General features: G+C 38.1%; 1 protein-coding gene across 2 annotated transcripts in view; it reads left to right on the top strand.

Moving 5' to 3' along the window:
* The window catches only part of LOC124804951 (mast/stem cell growth factor receptor kita-like), a 315,287-nt gene that overhangs the window by 265,695 nt on the left and 26,460 nt on the right, over positions 1-23,132 (top strand). For both annotated transcript variants that reach the window (XM_047265338.1, XM_047265337.1), the window contains exons 16-17: positions 19,327-19,469; positions 19,560-19,682. In XM_047265338.1, the coding sequence (XP_047121294.1) occupies positions 19,327-19,469; positions 19,560-19,682 (266 nt within the window). The remainder of the gene's footprint in view (positions 1-19,326; positions 19,470-19,559; positions 19,683-23,132) is intronic.

Genomic DNA, 23,132 nt, shown 5'->3' with positions numbered 1-23,132 from the left:
TAAAGAAACTTGGGAAGACATCTATGAATGTAAAAGTACAAATGATAAATTCAACAAAATCCTAAATAGTTTTAGCTATTATTTTGAACTTTGCTTTCCTTTCCATAAAAAGACAGTCACAAAAAGGGATCTGAAAATAAAATGGGTCACAACAGGGATACAAATATCTGCAAAGAAAAAGAGATTACTTCATGTAATATGCAGGCAGCACACCACATCCCCAGAATTTGATTCCTATTTTAAGAATTAGAAAAAGATTTTAACTAAAGTCATAAAAGAAGCAAAAAGAATTGCAAATAATTCCTTCATAGCAAATGCACCAAATAAAATGAAAGCCACATGGGACATTGTAAGGCATGAAACAGGAGTCAAATGGAGAGAATACCATAATATCAAACTGAAAGGAAACTCTTCTGTAATATCTGATCCCCAGTAGATAGCAAGTAAATTTAACTCATATCTCTCTGAGGCAGCTGAGAGTCTGGTGAAGCAAAACTTTCAATATGCTGCCACTGCAAATCAGATTAAAACTATCCCTAGTGACAAATCTCTCTTCCTATATCCAACAAATGAACAGGAAATGCTAGAAACAACAGAGGAGCTAAAATCAAAATTTTCCTCTGGTACTGAAAACATACCAGACCATATCATTAAAAAATATGCACCCTTAGTATTTAGGCCCTTGCTAGACATATGCAATAGTTCACTTTCTCAGGGAATCCTCCCAGAAAGGTTAAAAATAGCTAAAGTGAAGCCACTGTACAAAAAGGTTGAAAGAACAGATATAACAAATTATAGACCAGTATCTCTACTATCTATTTTTTTTAAAATGATTGAAAAAATCTTTTATAAAAGACACGTAGATTTCATTGAAAAAAATAAACTTTTCTCAGCTACACAGCATGGTTTCCAAAAATGTAAATCCACCGAGACAGCTATTATCAATTTCCTAAATGAAGCTTTAAATGCATTAGATAAAATAGAACGCATAGCAGCAGTATTCGTAGATTTTTCAAAAGCATTTGACATCATTAACCATGGTCTATTGCTTAGAAAGCTAGAAAATGTTGGTGTCAAAGGCCCAGCATATGAATGGGTAAAGTCATATCTAAAAAACAGACACCAAATAGTTCAAGTCTTGTACAAAGAAGGAAGAAATTTAATTTCCTAGTGTGTTAAATATGGTGTGTTGCAGGGTTCCATAATGGGACCAATCTTGTTCTTGCAGTTTGTAAGTGACTTGGAACCACCCAATATGTCGAAGATACAAATATACTTATCAAAGGTAAGACCCCAGAAGAGCTCCAAAATGAAATAAAAAATATCATTTCAGGTGTATCTGAATGGTTTACAATGAACAACTTAATATAAACACACATAAAACAAACACTACGCATCTACACACAGTGCAGAATAAATAACCCTTAACTGCAACCATAGAACTGTTAGGCAAAAGTCCTGAAATTGTAAATAGCACCAAATTTCTGGGAGTTTGGATCCAAGATGACATAAGATGGCAGAAACACACACAACACCTATGTAGTAAATTAAATACCATTTATTATAGTATAAAAATTCTTGCTGGATGCATATCAATGCAAGTCATTAAAAATAAAAAATGCACAGGCAGATCACTACTAAGATATGGTTTAATTTGCTGGGGAAATTCACCACCCAGCAAAAGCTGTTTTATTGCACTAAAAAGAATTATAAGAGCCATGAAAGGCACAGCACCTCGATCTTCAGGCAAACCCTCATTTAAAAAACCTTATATAGGCCATTACCCTGCCTATATATCCTAGAAACAATAATGTTTATAAGGAAAATCATAGATGAAAATAGCAAGATTGCCCCAAAAAACCAAAATACCCTTTTATACAACACAAGAAATAATCAAGATTTACATAAGCAGTTTTCACATACAACACTAAAACAAAAAGGACCCTTGCAAGCTGGAAAAAAACTGTATAACAAACTACCTAAAAAAATTAAAGCAATATCTGGCGTGCATAAATTCAAAACTGCAATGAGTGACCACTTGCTACAGAATTGCTACTATAGTGTTGATGAATTTTTATCTACAATGTAAATAGGTGTAAAATCTAAATAGTTTATACAATTAAGGCCAAAATAAGAAATTTGTACATGTAGATTTATCTGTGTATTATATGTAGTCTATTACATATATGCGTACCTGATAATCAAGGCCGAAGTAAGAAATGTTTATGTGAAAAATTTATTTGTGTATTTGTGAAATGTTATTCCCATATGTTAGACTTATATTGCTATATACTGGAAACCATACAACAGTTTTCTGTTAAACTTTATTGCAATTATTTCATTATGTTCTCCTGTACAAAGTATGATTCACAGGATCAATAGATACACAATATAATACAATACAATAATGAAGTCGACATCTACAAATACATTCATACTTCGTAAATGACTGTGGTGTGTATGGCAGAGGAAACTTCCCATCAGGGTTTCTTCCAGTTCCATGTGTGTGTGTGAGAAGAATGAGTGCTTAAATGCCTCAGTGCATGCTGTAATTAGTATTACCTCATCTTTGTGGACCTACAGTAGTAGTATGTAGGTTGCTGTAGTGTATTCCTAGACTCCTCATTTAATACTGTTTCTTGAAAATTTGTTAGTAGGCTGTTGCAGGATTGTTTGCATCTTATCTTCAGCAGTCTGTCATTTCAGGTTTTTCGGCATCTCTCTGATGGTCTACCGTGGATCAAATAAACCTGTGACCATTTTTGCTGTTCTTCTTTGTATACATCTAATATATCCTGTTTATTTGGTATAGGTCCCATACACTTGAGAAATATTCTAGGGTCAGTGACACATGTATTTTGTAAATAGTCTCATTTATAGATTGACCACATTTTCCCAATATCCCACCAATGCAGTGAAGTCTGCTAGTGGCCCTTACCTGAGGCTAAGCCTATGTACTCATTCCATTTCATATCTTTATAAATTGTTACATTCAAATTTTTTGATGAGTGTACTTGTTTCAGCCATAACTCTTTGATATTGTAGTCATAAGATACTAGGCTTTTGCTTTTTGTGTAGTGCAGAATTTTAGAACCTTTGTGCCACTTTAAAACTTATCAATATCTGGGTGGATAATAATTCATGCACCTTCATCAGACAATACCCCAGTCTAGATAATCCAAGATTTCTAATCCAAGAATATCTTGATGTCAGTAATAGTCTATTAGATTTAAATTTGCAACATTATCAACAAGGGTTCCTACACACTTCCCTGGGTCAGACCTGAATTTACTTCTACATCTGCCAGTGACTCTCCATCCGAGACGACATGCTGTCTCCTCCTTAACAAGAAATCCTCTACCTATCAAAAAATATGTTTCTACATCAGTACTCTGAAAACCACATTACGATGCATGGCAGAGGTTACCCCATACCATTACTAGCCATATCCTTCCCTGTTCCACTTGCAAATAGAATGAGAGAAAGACAACTCCATATGAGCCCCAATTTCTTTAATCTTATATTCATGGTCCTAACACGCAATGTATGTTGGAAAAAACAGAATCATTCTGCAGTCTGCTTCAAGTTCTGTTTCTTTAAATTTTGTCAATAGTGTTCCTGCTGAAGAATGTTGCCTTCCCTCCAGGGATTCCCATTTGAATTCCTGAAGTATCTGTGTAACATTTGCATCTTGTTCAAACTTACCAGTAACAAATCTAGCAGCCTGACCTCTGAATTGCTTCAATGTCATCCTATACTCTGACCTGGTATGGATTCCAAACACTCAAGCAATACTCAAGCAGTACTCAGACTAGTGTGCTAGATGCGGTCTCCTGTACAGATGAACCACACTTTCCTAGAATTCTCTGAATAAACTGAAGTTGACTATTCACCTTTCCTACTACTATGCTCAGATCCTTGCTCCATTTCATATCACTTTGCAATGTTATGCCTAGATATTTAAACAAATGTAACTGTGTCAAGCAAGGCACTGCTAATGCTGTATCTGAACATTATGGGTCTGTTTTTCCTACTCATCCCCATTAACTTACAGTTTTCTACATCACACCAACTAGAAATTTTGTTTAAGTCACTTTGTATCCTCCTGCAGTCACTCAGTGAACACACTTTACCATACATAACACCATCATTAGCCAACAACCCCAGATTGCTGTCCACCCTGTCTGCCAAATCTCTTATGTGTATAGAGAATAACAGTGGTCCTATCACACTTCTGCAAAATGGCTAAGTAAGGATGGCTAGAGGACAAATGTAAGGATGTAGAGCCTTATCTCAATAGGGGTAAGATAGATACTGCCTACAGGAAAATTAAAGAGATCTTTGGAGAAAAGAGAACCACTTGCATGAATATCAAGAGCTCAGATGGAAACCCAGTTCTAACAAGGGAACCTCCCCATCGCACCCCCCCTCAGATTTAGTTATAAGTTGGCACAGTGGATAGGCCTTGAAAAAATGAACAGATACATCAAGAAAACAGGAAGAAATTGTGTGGAACCATGAAAAAAATAAGCAAAATATACAAACTGAGTAGTCCATGTGGAACATAGGCATCATCAGGTAGAGTGTAAGCTAAGGGGCGCCGTGGTCCCGCGGTTAGCATGAGCAGCTGCGGAACGAGAGGTCCTTGGTTCAAGTCTTCTCTCAAGTGAAAAGTTTACTTTCTTTATTTTTGTTAAGTTGTGATCTGTCCGTTCGTTCATTGACGTCTCTGTTCACTGTAATAAGTTTAGTGTCTGTGTTTTGCGACCGCACCGCAAAACCATGCGATTATTAGACGAAAGGACATTTGATCGCAAGGTCATAGGTCAACTGATTCCTCCACAGGAAAACACATCTGATATAGAATATATGACACTGGTGACGGCATGTGCGTCACATGACAGGAATATGTTGTCGACCCACCTAACTTGTACACTTGGCGAATGGGTAAAAAGATTCTTCTACCTTGCCCGATTTAGGTTTTCTTGTGGATGTGATAATCACTCCCAAAAAAGTGATGAAAACATAAGAGTTTGTCACATAAACTGCAACAAATGAGTGCAACAGTTTCACAGTCACACAGTTTTCCCTGTGCTCTGTCAAAACATATGTTTTTAACGTTTATCAAATTTTTCCGTGTGTAGACCGTCAAATCCTGCATATGTCCAAGCACATCTGAACATGTCCTGGAATTTTGGAGAGCAAAGTTGATTATGTGTCAGTGCCTGAACTTTGATAATTGACACATGATCACGTAAACAATACTGCTCTGTGCACCTGTGCAGTTTCGCAAAATCATAGCATCTTTTCACAAAGTGTTTCACTTGCCGAAAACCAAACACATCTAATATAATAAAATAAGAATATATAGTTATATAATAAAATAAAAAAATAAAAAATTTTAAAGTTTTCACACGAGGGAAGACTTGAACCAAGGACCTTTCGTTCCGCAGGTGCTTACGCTAACGACGGGACCACGGCGCCCCTGACGTCACATTCTACCTGATGTTGCATATCTTGCACATGAACTACACAGTTTGTATATTTTGCTTATTTTTTTCATAGTTCCACACAACTTCTCCCTGTTTTCTCGATTGATCGGTGTTCATTGCTTCAAGGCCTATCCACTGTGCCAACTTTTAACTAAATCTGAGGGGGTTGCGATGGGGAGGTTCCCTTGTAAGCAAAGAAGGGAAAGCAGAAAGGTGGAAGGAATATATAGAGGGTCTATACAAGGGCGATGTTCTTAAGGACAATATTATAGAAATGGAAGAGACTGTAGATGAAGAAGAAATGGGAGATATGATACTGCGTGAAGAGTTTGACAGAGCACTGAAAGACCTAAGTCGAAACAAGGTCCTGGGGGTAGACAACATTCCATTAGAACTACTGACAGCCTTGGGAGAGCCAGTCCTGACAAAACTCTATCATCTGGTGAGCAAGCTGTATGAGACAGGCAAAATACCCTCAGACTTCAAGAAGAATATAATAATTCCAATCCCAAAGAAAGCAAGTGTTGACAGAAGTGAAAATTACTGAACTATTAGTTTAGTAAGCCACTGCTGCAAAATACTAACATGAATTCTTTACAGACGAATGGAAAAACTGGTAGAAGCCAATCTCGGGGAAGATCATTTTGGATTCTGTAGAAATGTTGGAACATGTGAGGCAATACTGGCCCTATAACTTATCTTAGAAAATAGATTAAGGAAATGCAAACCTATGTTTCTAGCATTTGTAGACTTAGAGAAAGCTTTTGACAATGTTGACTGGAATACTCTCTTTCAAATTCTGAAGGTGGCAGGGTAAAATACAGGGACCAAAAGGCTATTTACAATTTGTACAGAAACCAGATGGCAGTTATAAGAGTGGAGGGGCCTGAAAGGGAAGCAGTGGTTGGGAAGGGAATGAGACAGGGTTGTAGCCTCTCCCCGATGTTATTCAATCTGTATATTGAGCAAGCAGTAAAAGAAACAAAAGAAAAATATGGAGTAGGAATTAAATCCATGGAGAAGAAATAAAAACTTTGAGGTTTGCTGATGACATTGTAATTCTGTCAGAGACAGAAAAGGACCTGGAAGAGCACCTGAATGGAATGGACATGGTCTTGAAATGAGGATATAAGATGAACATCAACAAAAGCAAAATGAGAATAATGGAATGTAGTTGAATTAAATCGGGTGATGCTGTGGGAATTAGATTAGGAAATGAGACACTTATAGTAGCAAAGGAGTTTTGCTATTTGGGGAGCAAAATAACTGATGATGGTCGAAGTAGAGAGGATATAAAATGTAGACTGGCAATGGCAAGGAAAGCATTTCTGAAGAAGAGAAATTTGTTAATATCGAGTGTAGATTTAAGTGTCAGGAAGTCGTTTCTGAAAGTATTTGTATGGAGTGTAGCCATGTATGGAAGTGAAACATGGACGATAAAAAGTTTAGACAAGAAGAGAATAGAAGCTTTCGAAAAGTGGTGCTACACAAGAATGCTGAAGATTAGATGGGTAGATCACATAACTAATGGGGAGGTATCGAATAAAATTGGAGAGAAAAGAAATTTGTGGCTTAAGTTGACTAGACGAAGGGATTGGTTGCTAGGGCATATTCTGAGGCATCAAGGGATCACCAATTTAGTATTGGAGGGCAGTATGGACGGTAAAAATCGTAGAGGGAGACCAAGAGATGAATACACTAAACAGATTCAGAAGGATGTAGGTTGCAGTACGAACTGGGAGATGAAGAACTTTGTACAGGATAGAGTAGCATGGAGAGCTGCATCAAACCAGTCTCTGGACTGAAGACCACAACAACAACAACAACAACAACAACACACTTCTCTGGGACACTCCTGATTCAATTCAATTCAATCTCTTTCTTGACCTGTTAGCAATATACATTGTATGGATGTTGTCAATTACAATATAATTCCTTATATTTAATTTGTTTCAAAAACTTGGATAATAAATACAAATATTTTATATCAGTATATATAAATAGTATTACTTTTCCATATTCAGATATTCTTCAATGTTATAAAAACTATGTGTTAGTAAAAATTGTTTAAAATCTACCTTTAATTTATCAAATACTTTTAATTTTCTGTATTGTAGCAGACAATGCACTAAAAAGTATTTTAGGCTGGTAGTTTATATTTTTTTGGTAGAGTGCTCCTTTGTGGGTGTCTGTGAAAATCATCTCTGTTCCTTGTCTCATGTTATGAATCTGATTATTTAATGCTGAAAATTCCTGGTGAGTTTTCAGAAAGCTGACCCATTCATAGATGTACAAGCTAGGAAGAGACATTATTTTTAATTCTTTAAATATTTCCCTGCTTGGCACTTTACAGGGAACCCCTTTCATTATTCTAATAGACCTTTTTGGAAGTTTGAAAGCTTGTTGTGCCATACCTGTATTTCCCCAGAAGATCACACCATGTCTAAGCAGACTGTTCATAAAAGCATAATAGGTACACAGCAATGATTCAGTGTTGCAACAGTCTCGAAGCATTCTTAGCACATAGCAGCATTTACTTAGTTTTTTTAGTCAAAACTTCTAGATTTTTTTCCCATTTCAAGTGCTCATCCATCCATATACCTTGGAATTTTGTGTATGGAGCTTGTGCAATAACATAGTTTCCTAACTCAGCTTTTGCTGTTCTTCTAACTTTACTTTTAATATTACTGAAATTCATCAATACCATTTTATCCTTATTTATGATCAAAGCACTATCGCTAAACCATTTTCCTGTCTCATTTATTGTCCTAGAGACACTCTGCTATAGATTATCTTTGGTGTATCCTTTTATGAAAATGCTAGTGTCATCAGTGAACATCACCATTTCTGCAACTGTCAGATGGTTTGACAAATCATTTATAACACAAGGAATAAAAGAGGGCCTAACACAGAACCCTGGGGCACTCCAGAACTAATTTTTTTTTAATCTGAAAGATACTCTTTGCCTTCATGACATATTTGTACTTTCTGTAGTCTATCGGAGAGATAAGGCTTGAACCATTTGAAGGTGAGTCCCTGGGCCCCATAAGATTCTAGTTTCATAAGCAATAAGTCATGGCTTAGTAGATGAAATGTTTTATATAAATTTAAGAATATCCCGTCCCTTAATTCATTTTTGTCCAAGGCATTTAGGACCATTTTCATGAATTGGAAGACTGCCATTTCTGTGGGTCTGTTCTTTCTAAACCCATTTTGAGCATTATTCAGTATTTTATTTTTATTCAGGAAGTCATCTAGCCTTTCATACATTACTCTTTCAATTACTTTAGAAAAACCTGGCAATAATGACACTGGCCTATAATTATTTATGTCAGCAGAGCTATCCTTTTTGTGAAGTGGCTTTATTATGGAGAGTTTTAGTTTTGATGGTACCATAGTCCCTGATGAACATTCGCCATTGACGACAACATACTGGGTTCTATAACTTAAGAAGACCTCGAGCCACTTGCATATCTGTGAACCTATTCCTTATATATATATTTTTGTTTGTTTGATCATACTTTTGTTTACAAGCCTTGGTGTAAGACTGAGTCAAATGGTTTTTTTGGAAGTCAAGAAATATTCCACCTACTTGGCTGTCATGACACTTATCTTTCAGGATGTTATGTGACAAATCCTCATATGTTTTCCAAATCCATATTCATTTACTTGGATGAGGTCATCCTGTTCAAGATACCTTTTATGTGTGGTCTCAGAATATGTTCTAAGATTATACAGCAAATTTATGTGACAGACGTCAGAGGGTAATGTGATTGATCACTTCTGCTAACTTTCATTCCGACTGGTATTACTCATATTTCTTGCAGCTGCTTGGCATTGTCTTTTGTTTGAGGGATCTACAGTTTCCGTAGAGAATTTCTTAGAGATTCCTCTATGTTGTGGAGCTCTTTTCAGTTGCAACTATTGCATCTGTTTCTCAATGCCACTGACACTAATATCTGCATTGCTCATTTTTGCATTAGTGAATTAAACTGGGGCAGTGCTCTAGGATTTTACTTTGTAAAAGAACATTAGAATAGACATCAGCAATTAGGGTTTTGCTTTGGTATCCTCAATTTCAGTTCCTATATCATCCATGACTCTCTGCGCACTGATTTTGGTGCCACTGACTTGGATTTCTTTGGGTTTTGTTGGGGTCCTTTGGGAAGATTCTTCTGTGGTAGTCATTGAAGGCTCCACACATCTCCATTTTGATGATCAAAATTGTTTTGTTTAGCAGGTCTCTAGCTCTAACCATATGCTTCGTTTTACACATTTTATGCAGTGATTACAGCAGAAGTTTTGTTGCAGGGATTGTATACCATGGAAGGTTCCTCCTATTGCATAGTGTTATCCAGTATTTGGTCATCTATTCTGCTTGAGACATAGTTCCTGTACATGTTACTGCCCAGTGCTCAGTACTTCAAGTTCCTGTTTGAGATATGACACTTCCACCTCTTTATCTAGTTTACTGAATATCTAAACCCATCTACTTGTTCTGTTGGCTTTTGTACTTTGGAAATCATTGTTCCTACAACTGCCTTATGGTCACTGCCATCAGTTTCAATTTGGACATCCACAGAGAGGTCTAATTGTTACCATTAGTTACACTGTATTTCCACATTACTGTTCTACTGAACTGCCTGTTCTAGATAGTTTTCAGAGAAGGCATTTACTAATGTCTCTTAGGATGTCTTGTCATGACCATCACTTGCGAAACTGTAATTTTCCCAGTTGATGGTTGGATGATTAAAGTATCCTCCAATGATGTGACAATGATTATGAAACATACATGCTAGTGAACAGCAGTTTTCTCTCTTGATACACAGTCTTCCCCAAACAATCTCACATGCAGCTTCTATTTCTATCTTGATGAAAGTGAGTTTGTTGTCTGTTATGATGAACACACTACTGCCATTTTCCTGTTCACCTATCTTTTTGATTTATCGCAAAAAACTCACTGCTATCAGTTTTGTGGTATAGCTAATTTGTGGTACCTAATGTTACTTTTGGATCACCTACAATTTTTTTCAGTCTCTAGGATTTTAGTGCTTTGGCTACTGGTCACTAGTATTTTAATAGTCTCATCTGTAGGCAGCTTTTCCTTCAATCTTGCCCTAATAAATTACACTACCATAATAATACAATACAGCTATCAGTATCTTGGCTGTATGGAGAGTCAGCTTATCTGCCTATGACATTGGAGCCCAGATGACAGGCATCATTCATTCCAAATGATGTCACAATGTGCAACTGGTCCATCTTTTTCTCTCAATAGCCACTGAGCAATAACTTCCACATATTGAATGAGACCTACATGCATGAAATTGAGCACAAGATGGTCTTTGCTATCTGTTGCTTTCATTTCATATTCATCATCATCATTTAAGACTGATTATGCCTTTCAGCGTTCAGTCTGGAGCACAGCCCCTTATAAAATTCCTCCACGATCCCCTATTCAGTGCTAACATTGGTGCCTCTTCTGATGTTAAACCTATTACTTCATAATCATTCTTAACTGAATCCAAGTACCTTCTCCTTGGTCTGCCCCGACTCCTCCTACCCTCTGCTGCTGAATCCATGAGTCTCTTGAGTAACCTTGCATCTCCCATGCGTGTAACATGACCCCACCATCTAAGCCTGTTCGCCCTGACTGCTGCATCTATAGAGTTCATTCCCAGTTTTTCTTTGATTTCCTCATTGTGGACACCCTCCTGCCATTGTTCCCATCTACTAGTACCTGCAATCATCCTAGCTACTTTCATATCCGTAACCTCAACTTTGTTGTTAAGGTGACCTGAATCCATCCAGCTTTCGCTCCCATACAACAAAGTTGGTCAAAATATTGAACGGTGCACAGATAACTTAGTCTTGGTACTGACTTCCTTCTTGCAGAAGAGAGTAGATCGTAGCTGAGCGCTCACTGCATTAGCTTTGCTACACCTCACTTCCAGTTCTTTCACTATGTTGCCATCCTGTGAGAATATGCATCCTAAGTACTTGAAACCGTCCACTTGTTCTAACTTTGTTCCTCCTATTTGGCACTCAATCTGTTTATATTTCTTTCCCACTGACATTACTTTCGTTTTGGAGATGCTAATCTTCATACCATAGCCCTTACATTTCTGATCTAGCTCTGAAATATTACTTTGCAAACTTTCAATTGAATCTGCCATCACAACTAAGTCATCCGCATATGCAAGACTGCTTATTTTGTGTTCACATATCTTAATCTCACCCAGCCAGTCTATTGTTTTCAACATATGATCCATAAATAATATGAACAACAGTAAAGACAGGTTGCAGCCTTGTCTTACCCCCGAAACTACTCTGAACCATGAACTCAATTTACCGTCAACTCTAACTGCTGCCTGACTATCCATGTAAAGACCTTTAATTGCTTGCAAAAGTTTGCCTCCTATTCCATAATCTTGTAGAACAGACAATAACTTCCTCCTAGGAACCCGGTCATATGCCTTTTCTAGATCTATAAAGCATAGATACAATTCTCTGTTCCACTCATAACACTTCTCGATTATTTGCCATAAGCTAGAGATCTGGTCCTGACAACCTCTAAGAGGCCTAAACCCACACTGATTTTCATCCAATTGGTCCTCAACTAATACTCACACTTTCCTTTCAACAATACCTGAGAAGATTTTACCCACAACGCTGACTAAATAGATACCTCTGTAGTTGTTACAATCTTTTCTGTTTCCATGTTTAAAGATTGGTGTGATTACTGCTTTTGTCCAGTCTGATGGAACCTGTCCCGACTCCCAGGTCATTTCAATTATCCTGTGTAGCCATTTAAGACCTGGCATTCGCTGTATTTGATGAGTTCCGACTTAATTTCATCCACCCCAGCTGCTTTATTGCACTGCAATCTATTGACCATTTTCTCCACTTCCTCAAATGTGATCCTATTTCCATCATCATTCCTATCCCATTATACCTCGAAATCTGAAACATTACTGATCGTATTTTCACCTACATTGAGCAACTCTTCAAAATATTCCCTTCATCTGCCCAAGGCATTCACAGGATTCACCAGCAGTTTTCCTGACCTGTCCAAAATACTTGTCATTTCCTTCTTACCTCCTTTTCGAAGACTGCTAATTACACTCCAGAATGGTTTACCAGTAGCTTGACCCATAGTCTCCAACCTGTTTCCAAAGTCTTCCCAAGATTTCTTCTTGTTGTTGTTGTTGTGGTCTTCAGTCCTGAGACTGGTTTGATGCAGCTCTCCATGCTACTCTATCCTGTGCAAGCTTTTTCATCTCCCAGTACCTACTGCAACCTACATCCTTCTGAATCTGCTTAGTGTATTCATCTCTTGGTCTCCCTCTACGATTTTTACCCTCCACGCTGCCCTCCAATACTAAATTGGTGATCCCTTGATGCCTCAGAACATGTCCTACCAACCGATCCCTTCTTCTGGTCAAGTTGTGCCACAAACATCTCTCCTCCCCAATCCTATTCAATACCTCCTCATTAGTTATGTGATCTACCCATCTAATCTTCAGCATTCTTCTGTAGCACCACATTTCGAAAGCTTCTATTCTCTTCTTGTCCAAACTATTTATCGTCCATGTTTCACTTCCATACATGGCTACACTCCATACGAATACTTTCAGAAATGACTTCCTGACACTTAAATCAATACTGGATGTTAACAAATTTCTCTTCTTCAGAAACGCTTTCCTTGCCATTGCCAGCCTACATTTTATATCCTCTCTACTTCGACCATCATCAGTTATTTTGCTCCCCAAATAGCAAAACTCCTTTACTACTTTAAGTGCCTCATTTCCTAATCTAATTCCCTCAGCATCACCCGACTTAATTAGACTACATTCCATTATCCTTGTTTTGCTTTTGTTGATGTTCATCTTATATCCTCCTTTCAAGACACTGTCCATTCCATTCAACTGCTCTTCCAAGTCCTTTGCTGTCTCTGACAGAATTACAATGTCATCGGCGAACCTCAAAGTTTTTATTTCTTCTCCATGAATTTTAATACCTACCCCGAATTTTTCTTTTGTGTCCTTTACTGCTTGCTCAATATACAGATTGAACAACATCGGGGAGAGGCTACAACCTTGTCTTACTCCCTTCCCAACCACTGCTTCCCTTTCATGTCCCTCGATTCTTATAACTGCCATCTGGTTTCTGTACAAATTGTAAATAGCCTTTCGCTCCCTGTATTTTACCCCTGCCACCTTTAGAATTTGAAAGAGAGTATTCCAGGCAACATTGTCAAAAGCTTTCTCTAAGTCTACAAATGCTAGAAACGTAGGTTTGCCTTTCCTTAATCTTTCTTCTAAGATAAGTCGTAAGGTCAGTATTGCCTCACGTGTTCCAGTGTTTCTACGGAATCCAAACTGATCTTTCCCGAGGTTGGCTTCTACTAGTTTTTCCATTCGTCTGTAAAGAATTCGTGTTAGTATTTTGCAGCTGTGACTTATTAAGCTGATAGTTCGGTAATTTTCACATCTGTCAACACCTGCTTTCTTTGGGATTGGAATTATTATATTCTTCTTGAAGTCTGAGGGTATTTCGCCTGTTTCATACATCTTGCTCACCAGATGGTAGAGTTTTGTCAGGACTGGCTCTCCCACGGCCGTCAGTAGTTCCAATGGAATATTGTCTACTCCGGGGGCCTTGTTTCGACTCAGGTCTTTCAGTGCTCTGTCAAACTCTTCACGCAGTATCGTATCTCCCATTTCATCTTCATCTACATCCTCTTCCATTTCCATAATATTGTCCTCAAGTACATCGCCCTTGTATAGACCCTCTATATACTCCTTCCACCTTTCTGCTTTCCCTTCTTTGCTTAGAACTGGGTTTCCATCTGAGCTCTTGATATTCATACAAGTCGTTCTCTTATCTCCAAAGGTCTCTTTAATTTTCCTGTAGGCGGTATCTATCTTACCCCTAGTGAGATAGGCCTCTACATCCTTACATTTGTCCTCTAGCCATCCCTGCTTAGCCATTTTGCACTTCCTGTCGATCTCATTTTTGAGACGTTTGTATTCCTTTTTGCCTGTTTCACTTAATGCATTTTTATATTTTCTCCTTTCATCAATTAAATTCAATATTTCTTCTGTTACCCAAGGATTTCTACTAGCCCTCGTCTTTTTACCTACTTGATCCTCTGCTGCCTTCACTACTTCATCCCTCAAAGCTACCCATTCTTCTTCTACTGTATTTATTTCCCCCATTCCTGTCAATTGCTCCCTTATGCTCTCCCTGAATCTCTGTACAACCTCTGGTTCTTTTAGTTTATCCAGGTCCCATCTCCTTAAATTCCCACCTTTTTGCAGTTTCTTCAGTTTTAATCTACAGGTCATAACCAACAGATTGTGGTCAGAGTCCACATCTGCCCCTGGAAATGTCTTACAATTTAAAACCTGGTTTCTAAATCTCTGTCTTACCATTATATAATCTATCTGATACCTTTTAGTATCTCCAGGGTTCTTCCATGTATACAACCTTCTTTCATGATTCTTAAACCAAGTGTTAGTTATGATTATGTTGTGCTCTGTGCAAAATTCTACCAGGCGGCTTCCTCTTTCATTTCTGTCCCCCAATCCATATTCACCTACAATGTTTCCTTCTCTCCCTTTTCCTACACTCGAATTCCAGTCACCCATGACTATTAAATTTTCGTCTCCCTTCACAATCTGAATAATTTCTTTTATTTCATTATACATTTCTTCAATTTCTTCATCATCTGCAGAGCTAGTTAGCATATAAACTTGTACTACTGTAGTAGGTGTGGGCTTCGTGTCTATCTTGGCCACAATAATGCGTTCACTATGCTGTTTGTAGTAGCTTACCCGCATTCCTATTTTCCTATTCATTATTAAACCTACTCCTGCATTACCCCTATTTGATTTTGTGTTTATAATCAGTCACAAGTACATAACAGCAATCTCAGAAAGGTACCAGTTAGCTGAATGTAGTCAATTGCAGTCATTGGATGCTGCAATTATCTGTTTGGCTTTGTTTCTTTCTTCAACATAGCTTTCTCTGTCTACCTGAGTTCTAGTATGTAGCCATTTTTGATACGCCTTCTTTTTCCTTTTACAGGCTGCCTTCACTGTGTCATTCCACCAAGCTGTTTGCTTCATCCTACTTTTACACACTACTGCTCCAAGACATTCTTTAACCACTTCTAGTACTGTGTCCCTGTACCTTGTCCATTCCTTTTCCAATGACTGCAATTGACTACATTCAGCTAACTGGTACCTTTCTGAGATTGCTGTTATGTACTTGTGACTGATTTCCTTATCCTGAAGTTTCTCTACTCTTATCCTCCTACATATGGACCTGACCTCCTGCACTTTGGGCCTCACAATCCCAATTTCACTGCAGATTAAATAATGATCAGTGTCATCAAAGAATCCCCTGAATACACGTGTGTCCCTCACAGCCTTCCTGAATTCCTGATCTGTTATTATGTAGTCAATGACAGATCTGGTTCCCCTGCCTTCCCAAGTATACCGGTGAATGTTCTTATGTTTAAAAAAGGAGTTTGTGATTACTAAGCCCATACTGGCACAGAAATCCAAGAGTTGTTTCCCGTTCCTGTTGGCCTCCATATCCTCTCCAAATTTACCCATAACCTTTTCATACCCTTCTGTTCGATTTCCAATCCTGGCGTTAAAATCACCCATGAGCAGAACACTGTCCTTGTCCTCTGCTCTAACAACTGCATCATTGAGTGCCTCATAAAACCTATCCATCTTATCTTGATCTGTCCCTTCACAATGTGAATATACTGACACAATCCTAATTTTCTTGCTAGACACTGTCAAATCTATCCACATCAGTCGTTTGTTTACATACCTTATTGCAACTACGCTGGGTTCCATTTCTTTCCTGATGTAAAGCCCTACACCCTATTGTGCAATTCCTGCTTTGACTCCTCACAGGTAGACCTTGTATTCTCCCACTTCCTCTTCTTTCTCACCCGTTACCTGAATGTCACTAACAGCTAAAACGTCCAGCCCCATCTTACTTGCAGCCTCTGCCAGCTCTACCTTCTTCCCAGAGTATCCCCCATTGATATTAATAGCTCCCCATCTCATTACCATTTGTTTGCCAAGTCTTATCTTAGGAGTCCCTGGTTTGTCAGTTAGAGGTGGGACTCCGTCACCTCCAAAGTTCCGAGGCATTTTGCTCTGATTGTTGCCAGCATCATATTTAAAGTACCAGGGAAGCAGGTTGCTAGCCTTACTTGCCCCGAGTCCCATCGGGTTTAAACCCTAACGGTTGAGGGACTAACCGGTGGATATGGTAGTCTTTGCCGTATGAGCACAAAGGTGACCACGACTCAGAATATGTCCGAGATGCCCAGCCTCATTCCAAAGTAACTGGTATCCCGACTGTCGGGACCACTTACTTGGCCACTCATACGTTGCCCATGGTTCATGAACTAGGACATGACTACAGCAACCCACACCATGAACCACGTTGCTTTCACTTCCCTAAGGAGATTTAAATAGTACAGTCGAATCATTGACAGTTAAGAGAATTTCCTCTTTTGCATTACATTCTGCCAGAAAAGGGACCAGTATGTTTTGAATTGTGGGAAGTGTGTTTCATTGGTTCATATTCAAGGGGGGACAGCACCTCAAACTTATTGGTTAGAGGGAAGAAAATACTCTGAGTTTTCCCTGGCCCCTGCCTCCTGTGTGTAGAGCTGCTAGACCTACCACTGGCATGCCACTCACAATCACTTATACAAGTGTTAGTAAGTCATTTATGTCCTGTGCAAAAGATAGTATACAAGGGAGAGGATAGTACTTGAGGTAATTGTGGCAACTTTGGCACATATCTCCTTATAATCCTCTTGACGAACTACTCAAAGCATCTTTCAATCACTTGACAGCAGTCACAGCAATTTCCAGTTGCTTTCATCTTGTGTCAAAGCTGGTCTGTGGGTGGTGCTGTGTTGTACACAAAAGAAAGCAAGGAACTTTAAACTCAACATGCTTATTCTTTTTTAATTTCTGGATATGTTATGCTACAGGGAACACGGGTTCCCTTTAGAAACTTAGGTTATTAACAACAAAGAAAGTGATTTTCTGTTATGAAAACAGAGAAACTGGGATAAAATCTCAGGTTTTTTAAATTTATTCTCAGTAACAACATTGCAAAAACCATAAATTTATGACAAATGCAGACAATAAATACTGATGTCGAAAGGCAAACTAAATTTAACACAATGTACAATTATAATATGTGTAGAATACGTTATTGTGCCACAGTAGTCAACTTAGGAAGAACCTTGTTTGGGTTTCAGTTGTACATTTTCAAAAACTTCTGTAGAACAAAGACATCAACATGTGGGAAAAAGGTAGAAGTATGAATTTAATCCCTTGAATACCTACACTGTGATTTAATTGGAAACAATTTCCCAAATCAGATACTCCCGCTGAAATACATTGAATATATGTCTGCATTTTTAACTGTCAATTTTCTATGAAATACATTATGCCAGGCACTTATAAACTTCCGAAAATATACTTTTGTTCACATAGATATAAATTAAATTAAGGGACTGAATCTCTGAACAAGGATACTATTGCCAAAATTGTATAAAGCACAAATTTGATTACAACTGATAATATTAGTACAGAATGCAGTTTTCATTGCATACTACATATGAAAATACACAGTATATCATGGCAGATACAAGAGTTGTGATACAATGAAAGAAATGTGATGGATAAACAACAAGAAAAGTATGTTGAATTTCTATGTAAAATGGGATTTAGATTTTCGAGATTATGATCACTTTTGTGCACAAACTAAATACCAGAAGTCATATTATATACACAAATTATCATGCTTCTTTGTGGCATCTTCTACACTAGTGTGCCAAAAATTAACAGTGATGCGTTAGTTTGTCCCACTGAAAGCAATGTAAATCATGAAGCACAACACCACACTTCCTCTACATGAGGAAGCTATCCTCAGGACACTGTGTTATTTATTCCTCATTCAGATAAACTTCAACAAAAAGTGTAAAGTACCTAACAGACCAAGTTAAAGTGAGCCCAAAAAGCAATTACTTGAAGACTAATGTAATGTATCTCTAATATATCCTAAAGAAAACAGTACAAATTAACAGTGAAGTCATACACATTCAATACATAATTATTGTATTTAGGACAGTTGAAAAAATGAATGGATGGAATACAAAATAAATAAATAGAAGAGGGAAAATGCCATGTAACACATTTGGTAAAATAAATAGGATTTTCAAAATCAAACTTCCATTTGTGTCTCCAACAGTGACTTTACAATGTTTGTGCCTTACTAATTTTGATTTATAACAGTGATTTGTGGACTTTCAGTGGGAAAAACTATTAGAAAACTAAGAGTTTCTCTGCAAGCAATGTAGAGATGTATGTTGGGAATTACTAGGAGAAACAGAAAGACAAACTAATGGAGCAGTGATGAGACAAGAGTCTGAGGTAGAATAATGACTGCAATGAAAGTGAGCTGAAGGCAGATGGTATCTGTCCAAGTGAACAGGTGACAGATGAAAAAATAATGTTGTCAGTTGGATTTTAAGAAACAACTAAACACAAATATGATCATCTAATGATAGGGAAGTGGATTACATTAGAAAACATATATTAACTGTGATACTGCTCTCATTATGCTCCTGGTTCCTTGTAGACTTTGTTGAATCCTAACTGCCTAGGACTGCCTAGGACAGAACGATAGAAAAATTATATGTTTTCCCATTGTTTGATGTTGAAATGAGCTGATGGAAATTTATGTTTTATTCGTATCTTACATATTCTTTGTTATTCAGTGAGTGGTGGCAGCAGACCACAAGAATGGTGCTATTATTATAAGTGTGATGATGCTGGTAAAGTGAATCCAGTATGTACGCATGACCTTGTATGCTGGTCATACCAAATAGCTAATGGAATGGATTACTTAGCTCAGAGAAAGGTAAATCAATTTTTTTGTAATAGGAAGTTTATACCAACATACATTTCTTGAACATTTTTCGTGTTAGCTTCTTTGTTGCCTTTTTTGTAGGTGTTACATGGAGACCTGGCAGCTCGAAACATTCTACTGGCCGACGGGAATGTTGTGAAGATCTGTGATTTTGGTTTGGCAAAGAATATGTATCGTTCCAACATATACAAAAAGAAGAGTAGTGTAAGTCAACACTTCAAAGTGAACACCATTACACTATTAAACTATATTGGATTGAAAGATAAGCTGTTAATGCTATTAACCTTTTCATGATTATTTTTAATTGGGTTTCACATAGCAGAGAAATGAAATTAAGGTTTAAGTCAAGATGAGATAATTAGAAATGGAATCCAAGTTCAGATTCCCTATTACAGAGACAAAAACTGGTTATGACATTTTCACAGAAGCTAATCTGTGTTTCGATTGAAATGATTTAGGGAAATCATGGAAAAATGGAGACCACATAGTCAGGTAGAGATTTGAACCCTGCTCTTTCCAAATGATAACTAAAATCCTTAACTGATGTGCCTTTGTGTTTAACTGAAAAAAGAAACCAACAGCACCACTGAAAATGGACTTACTAGATTTTCTTAAGCAAGCAGTGTGTACTCCCCAAGCAATAGTCAGTTTTGAAAACTGAACTCTTAAAGAGAGCATAAAAATGTTATCTTGCTGAAAACCAGCAGCTCTTATGACTTTTTAGGCATTTCAGCCAAAGTAGTGATATTCTTTTTCATCAGTCAATGAGTCCAGCTCCTAGAATCTTTTTATTATTTTGCTGGTCTGCAAACAGGATTGCTTGCATATTTTTCTGCTTCAACTCAGTAATGTCCTGGAAAGATTATTTTCTAGCCAAGTGTAGTAAAAGTATTATAGGAACTAGTTAACTGAACATCCCACAGAAAAGCTTTTTAAGGGACATAGGGGATTCTTAGATTCTTGTGGCAATATGTTTGCTGTCCAGTAGTATATGTGATTAAAAATAATAGTGAACTTGGTAGTAACTGTGGAACTGACTACAATACTAGATGTAAAAGTAATTTCCATATGGCCTCCACATCTGTGTCTACGATTCAGAATGGAGTTATATATTATAGTCTCTAACAGGTTGCTGCCAGAGGTCAGGCAGTATTTGGGGTGCAGGGGCAGGGAGGGAGAAATGACACAGAATTGCTGGCCAGGCTTACTTTTCGGACATGGTATTACGATACTACTTATAGACACAGTAAAATACATACACTATTCTACCTTTTTGAACCAATAGTTCCTTCCTTGAGGAGGAGAGAGTATTAGGTTGGGGAACATTACAAGGGAAGGACAAGTCCCTCAGAGTCTAGGATGAGAAGGACTCATCTGTTTTTTGGATGATTGGAGACAAAAATTAAAAAAGGGGCAGGGGTGTTGTACAAAGAGGGTAGGAGGTCAAAGATAGTACAGTGGTAAGCACTGTGCCAGCTTCAGTATGGAGATGACGAGGAATAAAACATGGAGAATAAGAGGAAGAGAAATGAACAGTGAAATTAAGGTAGATTAAAGAAGAAAGGGAGAGGGGGATAACAAAGATGAAAAAGTAAATGCATAATGAAAATGAAGAAATAGTGAGAAAAAATTAATAAAAAGTTTATATATATGTTCCTCCCTCCAGAGTTCATGAAAACTAATGTCAGGAGGGAGCATCCAAATAGCCCACATGATGTAACTGACAGGTTTAGTGGTGGTTATTCCTATATAAAACCATCTGCAGTAGACACAAATTACTTGATAAACAGGATGCATTATTTCACATGCTTCTCTGCCTTTGATATCGTAGGTAGTATTTACCAATAATGATACTAAAGCAGGTGGTATCGGGATTGTTCACATGTCAGGTTTTACAGCAGGAATGATTACAGGTAGGTATAATGGTTTGAGGATCTCATATTGTTTGACTAGGATGTTACAAAGATTAGGAGGGTGATGGCTTATGACAGAGGGTAGGATAGGTAGGATACAAGGGAGAGAGAATCTCATGTCAGGGTTTGACTTGAGGAAGTTGTAGCTTGGCAGAGAAATATGTCGAGGCATTCAAAGACTGTGGGATGCTGGGTGACAAAAGCAGTGCTTCTGACATTTTTGGAAGAGCTTTATTAGTCAGAGTAGGAGGATACTTCATGGGAGATTTTTTTTGCAAACTGGTGTGTGGGGTAGTTGCGGCAGAGAAAAGTTTGGCAGAGGTTGCTGGTGTAAGTATCGAGCAAACCGTTGGTGGAGCAGATGAGTTTAGCTGTCAAAGTGTATGTATTGTTGCTTGTTGGTTGGTATTATATGAGCTGAGGTTCGTTGTGGGCTTCAGTGAGATGGAGGTCAAAGAAGGTAGCTTTTGATTTGGAGAATGACTAGATGAATTTCAGTACATAAAAAGAGTTAAGCTGTTGCTAGAACTGGAGCAGTTCTTCACCATGAGTCCAGACCACAAAAATGTCAACAGTGTATCTGTACCAAGCCAGGGGGTCAAACTTTTGGATCTTGAGGTGTGCCTGTGCCATGTGGCCCACAGAAGAGTTAGTGTACTACGAAGCTCTTTTGGTTCTCACAGCATTCCCCCTGATTTTATTATAGACCTGGCCCTCAAAGATGCAGTAGTTATGGGTGAGGATGAAATTGTATTGGCTGACAGTAAACAAGCTTTTAGGAAGACTTTCAGGTGGCTGTTGGGAGGTATATTGTCTTAAGGCTAAGAAATCATGTGTTTGGGGATATTGGTGTAATGCAGTGTCTCATCAAGAGTTAATTCCAGGTGTCCAGGTGGGAGAGGGGTGAGAATGGATTTGAGGTGTTCTGGGAAGAGGTTGGCATCTGTAAAAGACAAGGCAAAAATTGGGCAAGAGACTCTATGTGATGGTTTGGAGGTTTCAGTTAACCTGTGATGAGATTTGTTCTGTGGGAGCTTCGTCTTAGGGTTTTCAGGACTTTCTGCATCTCATTCTGGATGCAAGAAATGGGGCCATTAGGAATGGTTTTGTATATCAAGGTGCCTGAGAGCTGACATTGGACCTCTGTCACATATTCTGATGGTCTACTACAACAGTAGCATAACCAATGTCTGGTTGATGGCAGAGTGGTCTACCTCCAGGTTATGGATACCTTGGAACTTATCTTGAGTAATGTTTGAGGTTTCAGTGATAATCCTTAGGAAAAATCAAAAAGCAATGAAGGAAGTGAGTAATTCCTGCAATGAGAATTCAAGAGAAGGAGGAGAAGGATCCAATTTGAGATCTTGGTTGTAATCATTCCAGGAAAGATTCAGTGCCCACTCTGTTGGTTATAGGTTGGTATTAGAGTAATGAAACCATGTGGCATACTGGGTCAGCAGCAGCTGTTCCCCGTCACTTGCTGTCCCTGTGGTTTGGTCCCAATCACTTTCAAGTGGGCTAGCATCCAGTGGTTGAGACCAAACAGCTGAGTGGCCCCTTCCATACATCTAAGGAAATATGGTGGATAGCTACACATTCCAAGGCATAGGAAAGAGCATCATGTCTGCCCACACTACAATGTCATAGCCTATGCCCACGTGCATGAGTTTTGCATGGCTTTACAAGCCACATATGTGGCTTATTGGTGCCAATGTACTGTCCCTCTCTCACTGTACAACTT

This window comes from Schistocerca piceifrons, chromosome 7 (assembly GCF_021461385.2).
Source record: "Schistocerca piceifrons isolate TAMUIC-IGC-003096 chromosome 7, iqSchPice1.1, whole genome shotgun sequence".
NCBI classification, from domain to species: Eukaryota; Metazoa; Arthropoda; class Insecta; order Orthoptera; family Acrididae; genus Schistocerca; species Schistocerca piceifrons.
This window is presented reverse-complemented; position numbering and strand designations above follow the sequence as displayed.